Source organism: Trachymyrmex septentrionalis, unplaced genomic scaffold (assembly GCF_001594115.1).
Source record: "Trachymyrmex septentrionalis isolate Tsep2-gDNA-1 unplaced genomic scaffold, Tsep1.0 scaffold122, whole genome shotgun sequence".
In the NCBI taxonomy this organism is placed as follows: Eukaryota; Metazoa; Arthropoda; class Insecta; order Hymenoptera; family Formicidae; genus Trachymyrmex; species Trachymyrmex septentrionalis.
In genome coordinates this window covers 630156-648858 of record NW_017304352.1, presented here as the reverse complement: position 1 = coordinate 648858, position 18703 = coordinate 630156, and the positions used below count along the sequence as shown (strand labels likewise).

The 18703-nt window shown below is 32.7% G+C and overlaps 1 protein-coding gene across 1 annotated transcript in view; it reads right to left on the bottom strand.

Annotated features, from left to right (window-relative positions):
• Nucleotides 1-99: 99 nt before the first annotated feature.
• The window catches only part of LOC108755158 (lachesin-like), a 169267-nt gene continuing 150663 nt past the window's right edge, over nucleotides 100-18703 (bottom strand). The window contains exon 9 of the mRNA XM_018498011.1: nucleotides 100-209. Coding sequence (XP_018353513.1) covers nucleotides 100-209 — 110 coding nt within the window. The remainder of the gene's footprint in view (nucleotides 210-18703) is intronic.

Genomic DNA, 18703 nt, shown 5'->3' with positions numbered 1-18703 from the left:
ATTTTAGAAGTCCTGCGTTATCCGGCTCCTCGCCTTTTATCGTCGACAAACCTCTTCCTCGGGTGAACGGCGTGACGATGGTTCTTTTCCCGCGACGTTTTAATTCGCTGTCTGCGGTACATAAGGGGGCATGTAGGGCCCCGTGAGAATGTACTGCACCGCTACGACCATCAACTGCGGCGCACTCCATCTGATGATGTATGCGCTTCCTGAAACAGAAATGCATTTCGCGTGTTACTTGGCGCTGTTATGCACGAGGCTTCTACACGCGCGAGTTTATATAGGAATATAGGTATATACATATATGAGGTGGTCCAGGTGCGCCACGGTTCCTTTTACACTGGGGTGTCTTGGGATTAATGTGGAATTTATATTTTCTTGATACAGTTTGTTGGTTCATGATCCTAGATAGAGATTCACGAATACTAGAGTTGAGTCTTTGTTGAAAAAATGTAAATTACAAAACCTGTCCTCAAGTCACCATGGAATTTATAATTCTGGTAAGGACATCCTTGCGGGCTAGAGATTTATATTAAATGATCCATCTGCTACTATTCTTCTTTATGCAAAAAAGAATAAGGTTTTCTTATGGAAATGCCGTTTCGACGCATTTAACGCTCTCGTTTCTACGTTTTTCTTTCTGCTTTAACTCAAGAATCTCCTATACGAGCTTTTTAGGTCATTTTTCAAAACAGTACCTTCTTTATTACAATTTTCGTGTGACAGAAATGTTTCTGCTTTCTTCGATTCAATTTGAATTTCTGATCAGGAATTCAACTTCCCGTCGAATTGAAAATCACCAATATTCTTTATCGATCGTTCCATTTTTGCTATTCGGAGGTTTCAATATAACGACACGTTCAGAGATCTATAATTCTATGACTAAAAGATGACGAAAGAAATGTGTTAGTACGCCAATACCCGATTTTTAACACAGTGACACGTAAAAAATATATAGTACGAAATTGCTAAACATGATAATGATAAAATCAATATCTACTTATTTAAACTTTTCCTGATATAAGCCACCTCCCTTATAAGTCCCTTTGATGTAAATATGTATTTTTTTTAATTTACAACGTGTGCATTGCACAAATCGATAAAAGCAACAACGCGATAATAAAATTCGATGATGTATCTCTCGTACCAGTATCTCTTTCTCTCTCTACAAATTATAAAGAATTATTCACCTTTATTAAAGATGTCATTGGAATGTTTTGTCGTCAAGTTAATAAGTCATTTATTTTGACTTCCATTTTAAAAGCGACTGAACGAAAATGTCATCCGTGCAAACACATCATACTGTATACTTGCAAAATATGTTGGCTGTAGAATATGTCGGTGTCACTCGCCGCGTATGATTTGCATATCTCCCTTTACATTCATTTACATGCTGAAACGTACGAAAAGACTGTTCCGGGTTCCCATAATATCATAATATTAACGCTTCGCGTACATGAACACGATTTGGAAAACATACATCATATATAATACCACAAAATCGGTTGAAAACACGACTGTAAAATATATATTTTCAAGACGATGCTCGAATCAACAACGTTAATTTCGCAGAAATTATAATAGTGATTAGACTGTAAAATAACGAATGCGAGGGCGTACTGTTAAGGCGGTGAATAATTTATAACGTGAACGCTCGAGAAATCAATAGACTGTTGCTAATAGCTCACAATTCCCGAAGGAGCTTATGATTAATCTGATTAATCAGTTCGATATCAGGTCGATAATTAATCACACGTAGGATCAAATGTTTAGGTTGGATGTTCTTAATCATTAATGTATGTAGATCTTCTTACATACAAAGGCAGAACTATTTTGTTAAAGCATTTGTTGTATCGCAAAATATAACTATAAATATAGATCTGAAAACAATTTTGTTGGACCATCGAAATAATTATCTCAAACATTGATGAGCAATACAAAAAGTTTTGGCATTTTTAATAATCAGTTTCAGCGTTTGGAAAGAAATTCAAACTGAAGTAGATTTGTAGTAGGTATCATTTTGCATTTAGTAATCCGAATTGGTAATGTTTTGCTCTATCACGACCAGTTTTTCAGAAAAATGATAGAAAATCTATGAAAATTGATACATTTGAGGAAAAAGCAAAATAAATAAATATGGCAATTTTAATAAGTTAAATGAAGCGTAAGAAAGACAAAATTTCTGCTGTGTCACACGTGTAATCCGCGACTCAGCTTGAGTCTCGAGCAGTAGCGAAGAAGAGGGAGAGACAGCAAGCGTCAGACCTCTATGTTTAGCTTAACTTACTTAACTTATCTCTTAAAAGTAACAATTAAAATCCAATTCTGAAGCTGAAAAAACCTTCTGTACCGCATTTGTAGACCTCCTGTATGTTACACAATGATATTTTGCACACAGAAAAAATGTTACAGTTGCCATAACCAGAAATAATGATCAATTTTCATTTATTAATATGTTTGATTGTGATAACCATAAGACGGCCATATCTTTATAGCTATAACCGTAAGATATACCAATCTTACGGTTATCACAATCGTACTATAGTTCTTATAAGCAAGAAATATATTGATAGGCGACTTTTAGTCGTGGCAACCGTAGTTATTTTTTCCGAGCACAATTTATTTTACATGTTAATTATAATATTTAATATTAGTATAATGTGCGTCGAATTCGCACAAGGCGTGAATCACGAATATAGGCGTTAGAATTTTCTTTCAGGCGAGGGTATTATGAGTCACGTTAAAAAAAACTAGATGTAATAAAGTAAAACGGTACACAAATTTGGATTCAGTAACTCAAAATCTATAAAAAAAAACACTTACTCCGGTTCTTCTTTCCAGAAAGTTTTTTCTTAGTTCTATACTACTTTGAGATTCTAATTAAATTTTTAAATACTTCAGCAAAACCTTTTCGTGTACATTGTGAAACAAAGCAATCTATATAAAGACATTTTTTTCGCAGAGCATTCTCGAACATTTATCTTTTGGTAATTGAATTGACTTTAAATAAATTCTCTCTTCAATGTTACATATGGTCTGCAAGAAGACAATTTCAAAGGATTGAAATCTCTCATTAATAAATACACATGGCACAAATACCTATCTTAAGCCGCGCTCATACATCTCGTTTAAAACCATTACATTTTCGTTTATGACTTACACTTACACCACTTAGAGTAAACGGCTCGTTTAATCTCTTTTTTTAGAATTCTAACCGTTTTACAAAGCTCGTTATCTCGGTAATTACGTGCGGGCAGGTTAAACGGTGGCTAGAAATTGGCCGTGCGAAACTTTAAATCTCGTTTAGAAATTTCACGGTCTATATTTTCGTGATACCTTTCGACCGGATCGAAGCGCGTGTGCGAGTACGTGAGAGAAAACTATATGCAGCTCGACTCTGCGCGCTACGAAAAGCGGCTATAGGGACGCATGTGGATCAGTAAAGGGTGAGTTGAAGGCTTCTGGATAAGCGGGAGAGACCTGGAGTTTCTAGCGGAACTTTTCGTCCCAAAATCCCCCGGGTGTGTCTCGAGTGCCATCCCTGATCCTGGCCTCAACCAAGCGAAACTACAGCGGAGAGATCTCTTTGCTTTTTCGATAGACATGCGCCATCGGGATGCACCGATGCGTTCGTCGGAATATTGCGCAACGTTGTCTGGGATTATCCGAGATGCCTTTCGAGTTCCAGACATAATTTTCGCGCGATTGATTGTAAAGAATCAGCTAAAACTTCCTGCGTGACGTTTCCGATTTTAATAGCATCAAGAAATACCTCTTAAACTAATTATAATATGATTAATACAAGTAATAAATTAATTAAACGTGAAAGAAGAAGAAATGAGCTTAAGAATGTATTAGACGTATAGACCCTGCAAAACAAAATTAAATTTAGAAATATGTTTAATATTTACAAATTTCAAATAAATTATATACGTATAAAAATTATGTGAAGAAGATTATATTTTTATTTTATAATACATCTTTGTAATTAATTTACTTTATTTATTATTATTTTTATTGTTAAAATTAAAATTTTTTTAATGATAAAAAAATTCACATTGTTCTTTTATAAGTACTTTAAATATTCCAAATAATTTATGCAAAGTTTCATTGCAATTCACTGATTAGTTACAAAGATATAGAACAAATAAATATTGTGTTTATTTACTGGACAACCAGTTCATGCATCGCAATGTGACTCTACGTAAATAATCTTGAATACATAATGTATCTTATCTTTAAAAAATTGAGATTTATCAGTTTTTTTATAATACGTTTTCATATATTTCTATTAGAGCACAGATTAAAAAAATACTACAAATTTATTTTATAAAATAACTTATGATTCAAATAGAGTAAAACATTACCAAATTTGTCATATTATTTTTAAACGTGATTTAGAATAATCTGTAATTTTTTCATACTTTTGTTATCGTTTTGAAAATATGTATAGAACATCCTTAAGCTTTTGCTTCCTACTCCTTCTCCTACTCCTTCCCCTTCTCCCTCCTCCCATTATTTCCATTGGAAGTAGATCTTGTCGATCAAAGCAAGAATAAAATAAACACAATCAAAGGTTGTTCCATCGACTTAAATTTTAATTCTACATTAGGTGTGAATTGATGCGCGCTTGAAAACTAAACAATTGCAGATGTCAAAGAAGCGATAATGTAGGGATCCCTTAAGTTACATACTTTATTATTTTTAATTTCCATGTGTGTCAAAATAAAAAATCCATTTCTGTAATTGAATTGCTTCGTTTCAAAATAAGTAATATCCATATTAATCTATTCAGTAAGAATAAACTAAATTTATTCAAATTTAATAAATTTTCCCCAATTAAGTTGTTCAATTGAGTAACCTATAGAAATAATTAAAAATAATTCAAATTAAAAATTTACAGATTTCCTGCATAAACTATAAAAATCAAAACCTTAAACGGTCTAGCTAGATCTTAATGCTTGTATAATTCTTGTGTGAATTGATATGTATGTAGTCCCTAGAAACGCGCGCCGAAATGATTTTTCGGTCTTGATACGTTAATTCTACTAAACTATCGCAGTAATATCACGAGTTACATTGACTAGCAATTTAAAAAATTTTTTATGTTTATTCGCATCTTCGAAACGATCTTAATAATGTTGAATGACATATTAAAATTTGTAAATAATTAATTCTTATTGCGAAAAATATTATCTCAGCCAGGAGTCGAACCTGGATCTTTTGCATTCCGTGTCTCGGTAGTCTAAAGGCTTAGGACATTCGATTCCCGGCCGAGGTAATATTTTTCGCAATAAAAATTAATTATTTACAGATTTTAATGTCATTCAACATTATTAAGATCGTTTCGAAGATGCAAATAAGCATCAAAAATTTGTTAAATTGCTAGTCAATTTAACTCGTGATATTACTGCAGTAGTTTATGTCATTCAACATTATTAACATCGTTTCGAAGATGCGAATAAGTAGATGCGATAATTTAGTAGAGTTAGCGTTTCAAGACCGAAAAATATTACACGTCCACAAAATATTATATTGATTTCCAGCATATTAAGATCTTTTTAATAGATGCTTTTTTTGAACATCAAAATGTGATATTATTACAGTAGTTCAGCTACGTTTTTAAATCCGAAAAATTAATTCGGCGCACAGTTCAAATGACTACAAATATAGTATATATGCATGTGTGTTTATGTGTGTACATATATATACTATAATATATATAACAAATTCACATAAAATTATTTAAACATTAAAGTTAGAAGCCGTTATAGGCCGTTATTTTCTATTTCCTATTGATTGTGTTTTCACATGTACGGTCCAATAAGATTATTTAAATTAAAAATAATTAAAATCGGATATGATTTGAAATTATATGAATTTAACAATCAATATAAAATGAAGATTATAACGATGTAAATATATCTAAAGAGTAATTCACACACATGGAAGATTTATTTATCAAATGTACATCGCATAACAATTCCAATTTTTGGAGAAACCAGGTCAAATCAAATTTTACAACAAGAAATCGTGACATACGTATAAGTATATACGTATAAGTAAAGCAACACATGACGCATAAAATGTATTTTACATTTATATCTGTCTCAGCTGTCTATACGCAATATCGACAAGAGCTTTTTTCCAACTATAGTGCAACATTTATTCACAGAGAATATCATACACTGTCATAGTATCGCATTCTCTTGTTATCACTCTCTCCAAAGTCAATAATGGTTCTCCGAACCACAGCATGTGTGTCACGTGGATAATCTCAAATTGGCCACGGGCGGAAGGGATATGCCCCCCTCTCCCGTCTCCGCTTTTCCCCTCCCTGGAATGTTTCCATAAGATTTTATTTACGTCCTTTATTTGCGGTCCTTGATTTATCGCCGATCCGGCTCACGCATTCGCGTTCGCGCTCGCGCCACTATATTTCCCCGTACGAATCTGTACGGAAGTGTATACCGGGAAATATATTAGTCGTTCCAACGCGTATCGTAGATGTAACAGGGGGGGGGGGGGGTGGACGGAGGTTGGCATGCCGCCTGCAGGCTTCTATCGTGGACACGAAGCGGTATAACAGATTACTCCCTATCACGTCCAATATGTCAAGCCGCATGGACGACGAGGAGTCAAGCATTATATTACAAAATAAAATGGCTCGCGCGTGTGGCGCCCCGATGCATACACACCGCATCGCTACCCTCTCCCCTCCCACCTTCTCCCTCTATCCTAATCCCCTCAAATGTGAAATATCGTGGAGCGCCAACCAGAAACATGATGTGCATATTATTGGCATTTTCGTCAAAGAATTATGTAATTTTTCACATTGAGCGCTGCACGAATTAAAAGTAAAACAAGATGTCGAGCAAATCGTATTGCTCCTGCTAGACTAACCAGCCAATTGATCAGCCAGGTGTACGTTCAAGCAGAACAACAAATCACCGTCAAAATGACGTTAAACCGATTAAACTATTATAAAACTGATTGAAAAGTGACTTTTAATAATCATTTTGAAGCTGGTTTTTGACGTGGTTTTGATGTTAACTTATGTTCTGTGTATGTAGGCTGCGTTCCAAAATTCACTATCAGCGTACTCATAGTGACCTATAATATACGTTACATGCACTATAGATTTTTGACACTGACAGTGAATATCGGAACGCAGCCATTGTTTGGCCGTGCACACGGTCAAAATGGTACATACAAATTTAAAATGTATGTACATGTGCAAAATGTATTGTGTATTGTTATGAATGTTTGCGCTACATTTTGATTGGTAGCGCCAGTTGTGCGTTCGTGCTAATTTGATTCCGTCAAAAGGGATTTAGAGTATCTAGACGATAGCCAGACTCTATCTTCTAGCTGGGATATTATGTGTTCCGCTCTCTTGGGACGTGCTCCCGAAGATTTGACTAAATCCAAAAGCAAGTGAATTTTTATCGCAACGCGTTTATATTGAAAAGTGAAGTAAGTTGAACAAAAGAGTGAGGTATTGTCGTTCGAGCAATCGCTAAAATTAATTAGTAAATTCACTTGAAAGTAAATGTCAATAAAGTGCTATCTTATGAGTCAATTCTAAGCACAATCGTAACGTGTTTTCGTAAAACTTGTGAGAACTTATGACTAATATTCTAATTTTTCACATATGTATCGTAAGACGTATGATTATTCGTAAATATCTACGCTTTCTTGTAAATTTTATGGCTAGTAGAAAACTGGCTATATAAAAATATTGTATAAAGGTATAAGCACTGAAAAAGTGCTTCTTACAAGTCTTACAAGTCTTACAAAAATATGTTATGAGACTTACGATTCTGCTTAGAATTTAAGCATTAGAATTTAATATCTATGATATTAAAACGTGATGTGTTTAGATAACGCCGTAAGATATATTCAATAAATAAATACACGCACGTTATTGTCAAAATGTACCGTTCTATACGTCCCATAAAATGTAGTCTTATTATGGCTTATAACGTCAACAAATATTTATATTCAGTGTTACAGGATGCAACATTGGAGCGCAAAATGTATCCGCCTTCCGTCATTCCGCATCGTTAATTTTGCGCGCTGTGTCCTCATACGTCGTCGCGTTATCAATCTATTTTTCTTGGTATCGCCGTCAGGCCATCAGCTTTAAGAGACGTGCCAGGGGTCGGCACGATGTACCTCGACGGGCGCGGAAATGAGGTCAAAGGGAATAAGGGGGTTATTGAGTTAGCAGAGTATATCGCGCTACGCTAGAAGAACTCCCTGTGAAGTGCTGTAATAGTCTCGGCACGGTGGAATTTGCGACAGTTAAAGTTGTCAATGTGGCCCATTTTCAAAACGGCCCGTATCCACATAGCGCGTTTAAGGATTTGACATAAAGAGACCCGCGGCTATTAAAACGAATTTTTATATCGAAAAATGTTCTATGTTCCGAAACTATCGGTAAAAATGACTATGACTATTTGTTCGATGCTTACAACCATTTACAAGCTACCAAACATACCTTTAATTACACTGCCCTACATTTGATTATAATGTGTTTCTGTTTCACACATAAATAGAAATTCTTATAGAAAGAACAATTTTGATAAAGTATCTAAAATTTAGCTAGATACAAATCTGAAAAGAATTTGATTGGACTGTCGAAATATTTTAAGCATGATGAGCAATACTGCAAAAAAATATCGACATTTTAGCAACCAGCGTTGAGCCTCCTACATAATTTGATGATCAAATAAAATCATTTTCGGTTCATTAGATCCATATCTAATTAAATTTTTCAATAATTTAATTAAACCATTCTTTCCGCGTATATATACCCACTTTTAGTCGTTAAAAAAAGGATATAGGCTTAAAAAATTGTCCATCGCGCAGATTTTAAACAATTAAGGCATTTATTTGTGAAGAAACTTTATAAATTTAACAATCTATAATTTTTTCTTTTACCTTTTCAGTGTAAAGTATATATAAAAATCACCATACAATTGTTAAGAAACAGAAACTTTAATTGTAAATTAATGTAATTTCTGACATTAAATATTGTTAATAAATTTTACTATTTTGATATGTTATTACTTAAAATTGTACATAAACAATTTATATTATCACATTTGTTTTCATATATTATAAAAAAATATTTAAATTTCTTACTATATATTACATATTTTTGCGTTATTATATAAGAAATTCAAAGCGAAGTTTTTAAAAATTGAATGATTATACAATTTTTTTTGAGAAAACATCCATTTTCAATATAAAAAATCCTATAAAAACACCCATTATTTGTTAGAAACAAAAAATTGATGAAAATTTGTTGCACTATGTTATTATTAACAAATATTATATACAAGGTGTTTTGTAAATCGTGGTAGAACCGAGAAGAAGATGATTCTACAAGAAAAAATTGGTCGAAAATATAAAATATAATTTTTTATACGATGCTTTGCTTTCTGAAAAATCAACTTTAAATATTCGCCAAGTGTTCGGACTTAATGGATCTTGCTGTAAACTACTACTCTGTTCATATTTATTGTTTTTGATAATTGAGAATACACAGTACAACAGGATATTTGTGCACGATGAATTTTATTACTTTATAAATTGTTGAAAATGTTGCTCAAAAAGCAAAACCTTAGAGAAATAAATTTTATTCTACATTTTCGACTTATTTTTACATATAAAATCGTCGTTCTTGCCCGTTGTACACAATTTCTGAAATACCCTGTACTTAATTGTTATTTATTTTTTGCGTTGGTTTCAGAGAGGTACGTTTATACTTTTGCGCAATATCTACGAGTCGTAATTCATCGAGTAAGCGAATAAACAAGCCGCAGCAATAGTGAACAAGGCAATGACAATAAAATTAACAACAAACGGAAAACAGGAGGTATCAATTTTCAATTTAATCACAAGCCATTAAATTAATGTTACCCGACGACAATAAAATAGCTCGAGGTCAGGTTTTAAAGGATGGTATTTTCACGGCGATCGTCAAACGCGGTCGATATAAATTCACTCGTTGCAGATTAAGGCAGAGATACGTCAGGTATTACGTGCAATCAACGATACACAGCAACATCTTTGTCTCCCGGCTGTTCGAGATTAAGATATATTCGGTCCGTTTCTTCGTCTTTTCGCTTTCTGCATCCCCCAAGGTGTCTTTAGTCTTTTCCCTTAACACGATGCGCCGCCCACCTCAACTGCGCATTCATTTATCAACCTAAAACCTTGTCGTCCCCTCCATTCACATACGAGAGAGTGTATGTTTGTACAATCGGGTCTAAAGACGGCATTTGTATGTGGGCCGGTTAAGCTCCCATACACGCGGAGGTTAAGATCATTTGCGTCTTGGGAAATCGGCGTGAAGATACTTGACGGTTCTGTCGACTGATCCTCCTACAAAGGAAACAAATTACCGGAAAGTAGAGCGACGTTATTTTCGGCGTATATGATGATATATGATGAAAGAAGAGAATATACGAATATATTATATGATAGTAATTGCCAAACAAATTACATGGAAAGAATGATTTTGCTGAATTAAGTATCTAAAAGCTAGATACAGATCTGAAAATAATTTTGTTAGACTATCGAAATATTTATGTAGGATGCTTAAACATTCTACATAATTACTTTGAATCAAATAAAATTATTTTCACATACATATCTCAATTTTTTAATACTTTAGCAAAATCATTTTTTCGAAGTAGAAAGGAAACAATTCCTTGAATAATATTTTCTTTTTTTTAACTTCTATAGGTGTCAAAATGTAAGTCATCCATTTCTAAAATTGTTTCAAAATAAACAACGTCCATGTATACCTAATTATCTATATTTATATAGTGATAGCATTACTATTAAATTAAATTTGAGTCAAGTTTAATACATTTTCTTAAGTTAAATTGTTTAACTCCATTGTTTTAGTTAAATTAACAATAGAATTGAATAGAAGTAACGACTTATAGAAATGATTAAAAATAACTTAAATTGATTATTAAATTGGATTTGACATTTGACATTATAAATTCACAGAATATATCAAAATACTTAATTATGTAAGACGTTCAAGCATAATGGATGATACAAATAATTTTAACATTTTAGCAATCAATAAGTTTTATAATTATTCTGATAGAATAGTGTAATAAAAATATTTTCAGATCTGTAGCCAGTATTCGTAGTCGGTTCTTTTCAAGATTATTTTAAATAATATAAATGCTAATACTCTGATTTGCTTATATAACATCTCAAGATTGTACTTACGACGATCTTCAAATATAGGATCTGACTATGAATGTCGGCATGCATCTAACTAAATTTTTAGTAAAAGCATTCTTTTATGTAAATATAAAAAGTATTTGAAGTATAAATATTTTTTGTTGTCAATTTATATTATCAATTTAATTTAATTTGTGATATTATTACAGTAGTTTAATTGCGTTTACAAGTTCGGAAAACCAATTCGAATGACTACAAATATGGTATATATGTATGTACATGTATAGTGTATATAAAATTATGATACTTTGAATTATTTAAGCATTAAAGATCCAGCTTTGACCGTTATAGGCATTTAATTTCTAGTATAGATTATGTTCTCACATGTATGGTCTAAAATAAGATTCTTATTGATATATAAATTTATTAATGATGATAATTTTATTAACGATATGAATTAAAACGATAGGTATACAAAGCTCGATATACACAAAGCGATTGAAGTAAATCAATAGACCAAATCAATGCCTATTTCAGTCAACACAGAATGTTGATGTGGTTGAAAATTTATTCAGTTATTAACAATGTCGCATATAATTTTGATCCAGATTCAAATCCTTTTCGATGTCAAAACGCGTTAATCGAAATTAATTACGTTGATTAAAAGTGCTAGTAGCCAGTTGACTATACGCCACTATAATCAACTAGCCAGCACTTTTAATCATGTAATTAATTTCGATTAACGCGTTTCGACATTCAAAAGGATCCAAACCTGAAAAGCATGCGACATTATGATTATAATTATTATTATTATAACTGAATAAATTATCAACCACATCAACATCTTGCGTTGGCTCAAATAGGCATTAATTTATTCTACTGATTACTGTGTGTGTGTGTGTGTGCGCGTGCGTGTGTGTGTTTGCTTTAAATAATTATTATTAACTTTTAATCCACTATTTGTGATTTACCGATTTAATTGACAGTTGATATGGTTTTTATATTTAACATTAAAATGATAGGAGTAGAAATATTATTACATTTAGAACATTTATTATATAATTTTTAACATTAAAACATTGGCTCGTAGACTATCATTTTTTCATTTAAATTTATTAATATATACTAATTAGATAATACCTATACTTCGTAATGTCAACTGATATAACAATTTGATATTTAATATTGTTGATATAACAATGTTAACAATAATAGGATAGAAAGAACATCCGATAAGATTATAAAATGTAGAGACAAATTATTAATCCGTTTAGTGGCTGATCCACATTTTATGTTTTATTGGTTTTTTGGTTCATTGTAATTTTTGTCTCGATTTTCACGCTGTCGCAATGTTTCGATGTCCGCATTTTGGTTATACTACTTTGCCTTTGCGTACACCGATAAATTCAATAATATTGCTACGCTTAATTTAATGTGACAGAAACAATGTAATGAAATTCACAAAATAATATGTCATATGACTTTGCTGAAAAAAAATATCGCTGCAAGAACGCGCATGTAGCACGGTCAGTGGTTGACTTCATTACACACGTGAGATGCCTTAGTGACGGGAGATTAGTTTTCTGACATTTTGGATATATCAGCGCAAACGATGTGATATATTCTGTGCGACACCACTGCCGGAACCGCAGTTGTACCTTAATAAATTTTATTCGTGATAATTTGTGACAGGGAAGACTAATATCTTACGCTCATGTGTCGGCCGCACGTTCATTTATCATGCGCAATGCGGCCGTATGACTGACTAAGTGTAGCATTTGTTCAGCGTAAATGGTCCATTATGATTAGATGAAAGAACAAATGTTTCTACCTTAAACTAGTATTCTTGAACTACGTATTGTCCGAATAATTCTATATCAGCAGTATATATAGTGAATATATAGTGATGTCCCACACAGATTCTGTATTTTTTTCCTGAGGAATATTTTTGAAATGTTTGTTCTTCTGTGAGAAGTAGATTGTTTGAATTTGATATTGTATGATTTTAATTTGATATTATATTTGATATTATGTTCTATCTTCATACAACATATTTTTCGCTTAAACATTTGTTCATTCTGAAGCTTTTGTTACACAGAACTACATTAATTATATTAAAGTTGGATCCCGATAAAATGAATTAGTTTTCACATATAATGTAGTAAAAGATATCATAGATGTCAGGTTCAATAATGGATAGTTTTTTAATTATGGTACATAAAGATATAAAACTAATTGTTCTAACAAAGCACCTTTGATACACCTTTAATACACCTTTGATACACAGCTCGAAAATTGTCCGTTAATCAGCCTTATAACATTTTTGTTCGCCACATTATAAGCTCCATTATATTTATTATAAAAATTAACTCATTTCACCAAAATCCAATTTTTCATATAATTAGTGCGAGGTCTTTTGAGAAAGAAATGTGTATTTAATAAATTTAAATAATAATTTCGTTTATAAATTTCGCAGATCACAGAACATTATTTTATTTATGCCTATGAAGAAATAACGTGTTATGCCACAACTCATGCTAGCACAGATGAGCCGATAAAAATATTTCTCTTTTCCTCGGCCACCCTTACACTCTTCGTGCAGTCGCGTGTCAAGAATCGACGTACGTCGTCATGGTTCACCGAATGAATCAAGACGAGCCAGAATTCGAAAAATTTCACGGCGGTATTTTTTTGTCCTTGATCACCACTTTGATGTCAAGAGAAAAAAGAAAATCCTGCGACGGAAAAACATTTTTCCGCTTTGTTGAGAGTAAACTGGGCAAGCGGAATGCAGTAGAAGGAAAGGAAAATGCGAACGAATAAGGTAACACGGTAAGGAGAAGGGTAAATCATTGCCGCATGTATGTTTCTACGCTCGCTTCACGCTGCGATTATTCACAAAGTGCACTTAGCACGAGACGAACGAACGGACGCGGAATGAACAGTTTCTTTTCCCGCACTTTTGTACCATTCGACTGCTTCTAGAAGACTAAACGTCGTCGTACTATTTTCACAAACGATGTAATATACACCTATATACCTATATATAATACAAACTAAAAAATTATATTTTCTCGTTTTCTTTAAATTTTTTAAGAATATTTTATCATTTTATAACTTTTACTATTTATTCATATGAGAGAAAATTTTTCGCAAATTTTAGAGTTTTAATATTAAGAAAATCGACTGAGAAATGTTCACAAGACGTGCAGTTGAATTAAAAATCGTAAAATTTATACAAAATATTATTAGCATAGATTTTATAAGTATGATCTGGCAATACACAAGCAAGTGTCTATACTTCTCTTTCTCAAAATGTCCAAAGCATGTTTGACAAAATATGTACATATATACTATACATTGCATATGTATCATTAAGATTGTCTCTTCCTATATAATTTTATAAAATTTTATTTTTACGTATATTTTAATTATCAGCATTTTACATTTTTAAAAAGAATCTTATTTCGTGCTTTGCTACAATATATCATTCTTAATTAATATACAATAGTATTAACGCACCATATGTTATTTAACTGATTAGCGCATGTACATTTCTAAACACTTTGAAAAAGAAAAACATTTGAGAAGTATATCTTCTTCAGAAATGGTTTCTTTGCAGAAACTATAGGCAATTGCCAGTCCGTACTACGTATAAGATCTATGATTATTAGGTATCAAGATTCGCTTTGATTGAATATGTATGGCTTTCTTCACTTAATTGTGTTACTATACAGGGTGAATTAGAGAAGTTTTTTATTTTCCTATGAGAAAATTATCGATCAATTATATACCTAATTATCGACTTAACGATACAGATCAGATGCGTGAATAACATTGTGCTGGTTTGATCGCAAAAACAAATACGTTTGACGTTGAGTTATGAAAATTGTTACAAGTTTTATTTTTATTTTTATTATACGAAGATATTAAAAATATGCGTCTTTTCTCAGTGCGCTCAACAATTCTAGAGTTGCACGAGACCAAGACAAGACGATATTTGTAAAAATATTTTATTGGTATTGAAAATTTTTGAAAATTTTAATCTTGTCTCGATCTTGATGAATATTCGTAGCAAAAATCTCGTCTTATTTTGTTTTGTCTCCAATCGAGCAAATTTCTGGTCTTTTGTTACGATAGTGTTTTGTTTAACAAGCTCACGCAAGTTCTCTCTCTGTGAAATAGCTCTTGTAGTTACACAGAACACGGCAACTCTTGCCGCGCGGCGGAAGTTGGCGTGATAGCCAATCAACGTCTCGCTTGCTTGGAACTAATAGATATATAGACTAATAGATAATTTCCACCGCGAGACAAAAGTAGTAATTATACAGAATAAGTTCCGCCGCTTAAAAATCAATAAAATTAAGCTTATTCGACGTGTTTTCACTCAAAACGAAAGAATCTGGCAGAAAAAAGTATCGCCCTGCTCCGCAAACTGAGATATTAAGCGTTAAAGTTGACGACTATTGAGGTTATGTAACAACTTTTTTCTCTTATTTACAAATGTATACATAATTCTTTTAAAAACTAATAATATCAAGACAAGACTTGGACAAGAATTTGGATATCTTGTCTTGGTATTGTCTTAATAATTTATTAGTAATCTTGTCTTGATCTTGTCTTGAATTTAGAGGAATTGGAGGCAAGACAAGACAATACCAAGATTATAGTCTTGATATCTCGTGCAACCCTAAGCAATTCACACGATGTATCTCAAGGGAGATAACCACTAGCTGAAATATTGTTCCACAGATTACATGATTTCATATAATTTCATTTGATTACAAATAATTTTTTTTCATTACATATGAAGTCATTTGATGAAATATACGATTTTATTTAATATTATACAATGATTTCTCATGATTGCATATGTAATTATTGAATTATACATGGAGATTTTATGTAAATTTTTATAATGATTTCGAGGACCCTGTCCCACGATTACATTAATCTCGATGTATCCACGCATCTAATCTGTATCGCTAAGTCGATAATTAGGTGTAAGGTCAATAAACAAGCCGATGAATTTTGACTCAGAAACGGCATTCGTAATCCTGAAGATTTTTGGAATATTAAAATCTCGGAAATCTGACGTAATGGAACAATTTGGTCTACGGATTTGGTTTTAGGATTATGGATTATTCCAAAAACCATCGGAATTACATATTGTCGTTTCTAGGTAAAAAAAATATTTTTTGTAGGCTTGTGTAATTTTCTCATAGATTAATAAAAAACTGATTCAACTCTGTATATATGTATATAACACATGGGCTGAAAAGTCCCGAGCCTAACAAAGAAAACACGGTTTTTTTCGTTGAAAGTTAGTTTTATTCATCGACGTAATTTCCATCAAGAACAATGCAATCATTCCAGCGCCGCTCTAACATTTCAATACCACTTTTGTAGAACGATTTATCTTTTGCCTCAAAATAGGCCTCAGTTTCAGCGATAACCTCTTCATTCGAGCGAAATTTCTTACCGGCGAGCATTTTCTTTAGGTCTGCGAACAGCCAGTAGTCGCTGGGAGCCAAATCTGGCGAATACGGTGGATGTGGGAGCAATTCGAAGTTCAATTCATGTAATTTTGCCATTGTTTTGATTGACTTGTGACACGGTGCGTTGTCTTGATGAAACAAAATTTTGCGTCACTCTTAGCACAATAACTCACAAAGTAATGAATAGAATATCATGAAATTTTAACAGCTGTCTTTTGAAGATTAGCACACACTGAAAAAGAGGTGAATGTAATAAAACTAGCGCTATCTCTGTGTTAGGCTCGGGACTTTTCAGCCCATGTGTTATATATTAGGTGTATAACTAAATTCCTGCCGTTAATTATTAAAATTCTTTTATTGATACAAAAAAAGAAATATAATGGTTTTAATCAAAATATTTACTGCTCATTTTTTGTCATCTTTTTCAGACAGCATACGAATACCTTAATAAAAGAATGTCTCATCTTTTGATACGATGAAGTAATCGATTAATTTCTTGATATCTACTTTATTTAGTAAGTATGTTTTAAAGACGGTGTGCTGCATCAATCAGAATAAGTGATAATCAAATGGCGCAATGTGGAGAATACGCTGGGTGGAAAAGAATTTCTCATTTAAGATGATATAGTATTTGTTTAACTTCATGAGCAACATGAGGTCTCGTATTGTTATGGAGCAAAACGACCTTGTCATTTCAAGGCAACTATTATTCGTTTTTCTTCAATTGTTTGACTCAAACGTTCAAAAAATTGATTCAAATTTGAGTCAGATCTAAAAGCAATTCAAAAAAGCGAACGGCAGTTGCTTTAAAATGATGCACAGTCAATTTACTCTACACAATGCAAAGCCTCATGTTGCTCATAAAGTCAAATAAATGTAATCTTGAATGGGAAATCTTTTCCCACCCACAGCGTATTCTTTGGACATTGCGCCGTCTGATTATTATTTATTCCAATCAATGCAACACAGTGTCTCCAAAATGTATTTTCAAAATGAAGTAGATAAAAAATGGGTGCGTGCGTGTGTGCACGTGTGCGTGCGTGCGTGCGTGCGTGCGTGCGTGCATGCGTGTGTGTGTGTGTTGGTGTGTAAACAGAGTTAAAATTGAAACCAATTCAGTCAGTAGTGTATTATAATACAATACAAATAATTTTTACTGAACTGGTTTCAATTTTAATTCTGATCGCATTTGCTTCTTGTGAATTAATTTGACTCATTGTTTCAACTACTGATTTATGTTCTTGTTAAAGATTCGCATTTGAGAATGTGTGCTGTTACATTTTTATTGAATGACTCAATATGTTTAAATAATTTTATTATCATTATGGACTGATTGCGACCGATATAATGGAAGAATGTAACTGAGAATATTACAAGACTGAAAGCATTACATTATTGCGGCAGAAGATAGATATGAAGGAATACTATTAACACTTTGTGTAATTATAACCTGTAGAAATTGTATTTTATTTTGTTAAATTTACGTTCTCTACATATATACACTGAGGATAACCTAATAATAAGGTCAAAACGTATGTTCTAAGAATTTGAAACACCAAAAATCTGGCTTGCAGCCCCTTTTTGTTATTTATTGTTTATTATTATTGAACCATTATAGGATTATTTTTATATAATAAATAAGCGTTTGCAGTTTATACTAGGATGTGCAGCAACGGTCTGAAGATAGATTTCATCCTCGCTGCACATTACTCTGATACGTGCTTACAAACTTGCGACGGCATGTAACAAAATTTGCCTCCTCGTTTCTTCGAGCGGACGACTCGGCTCGTTTGCCGTTACGCTCTCGTTGCCGTACTGCGTAATTCTTGTTTGATGCGGAAACGCGATCCTCCAGTGAAGATCGCTTGGAACTACTTGGTTGCGTCGTATGTACATTGCATACGCGCTGTGCAAATATACAAGCGCATTATGACCGTTGATACCAGCAACGGTATGAATTCGTCCCTCCTTTTCTTTCTCCTTTGCTT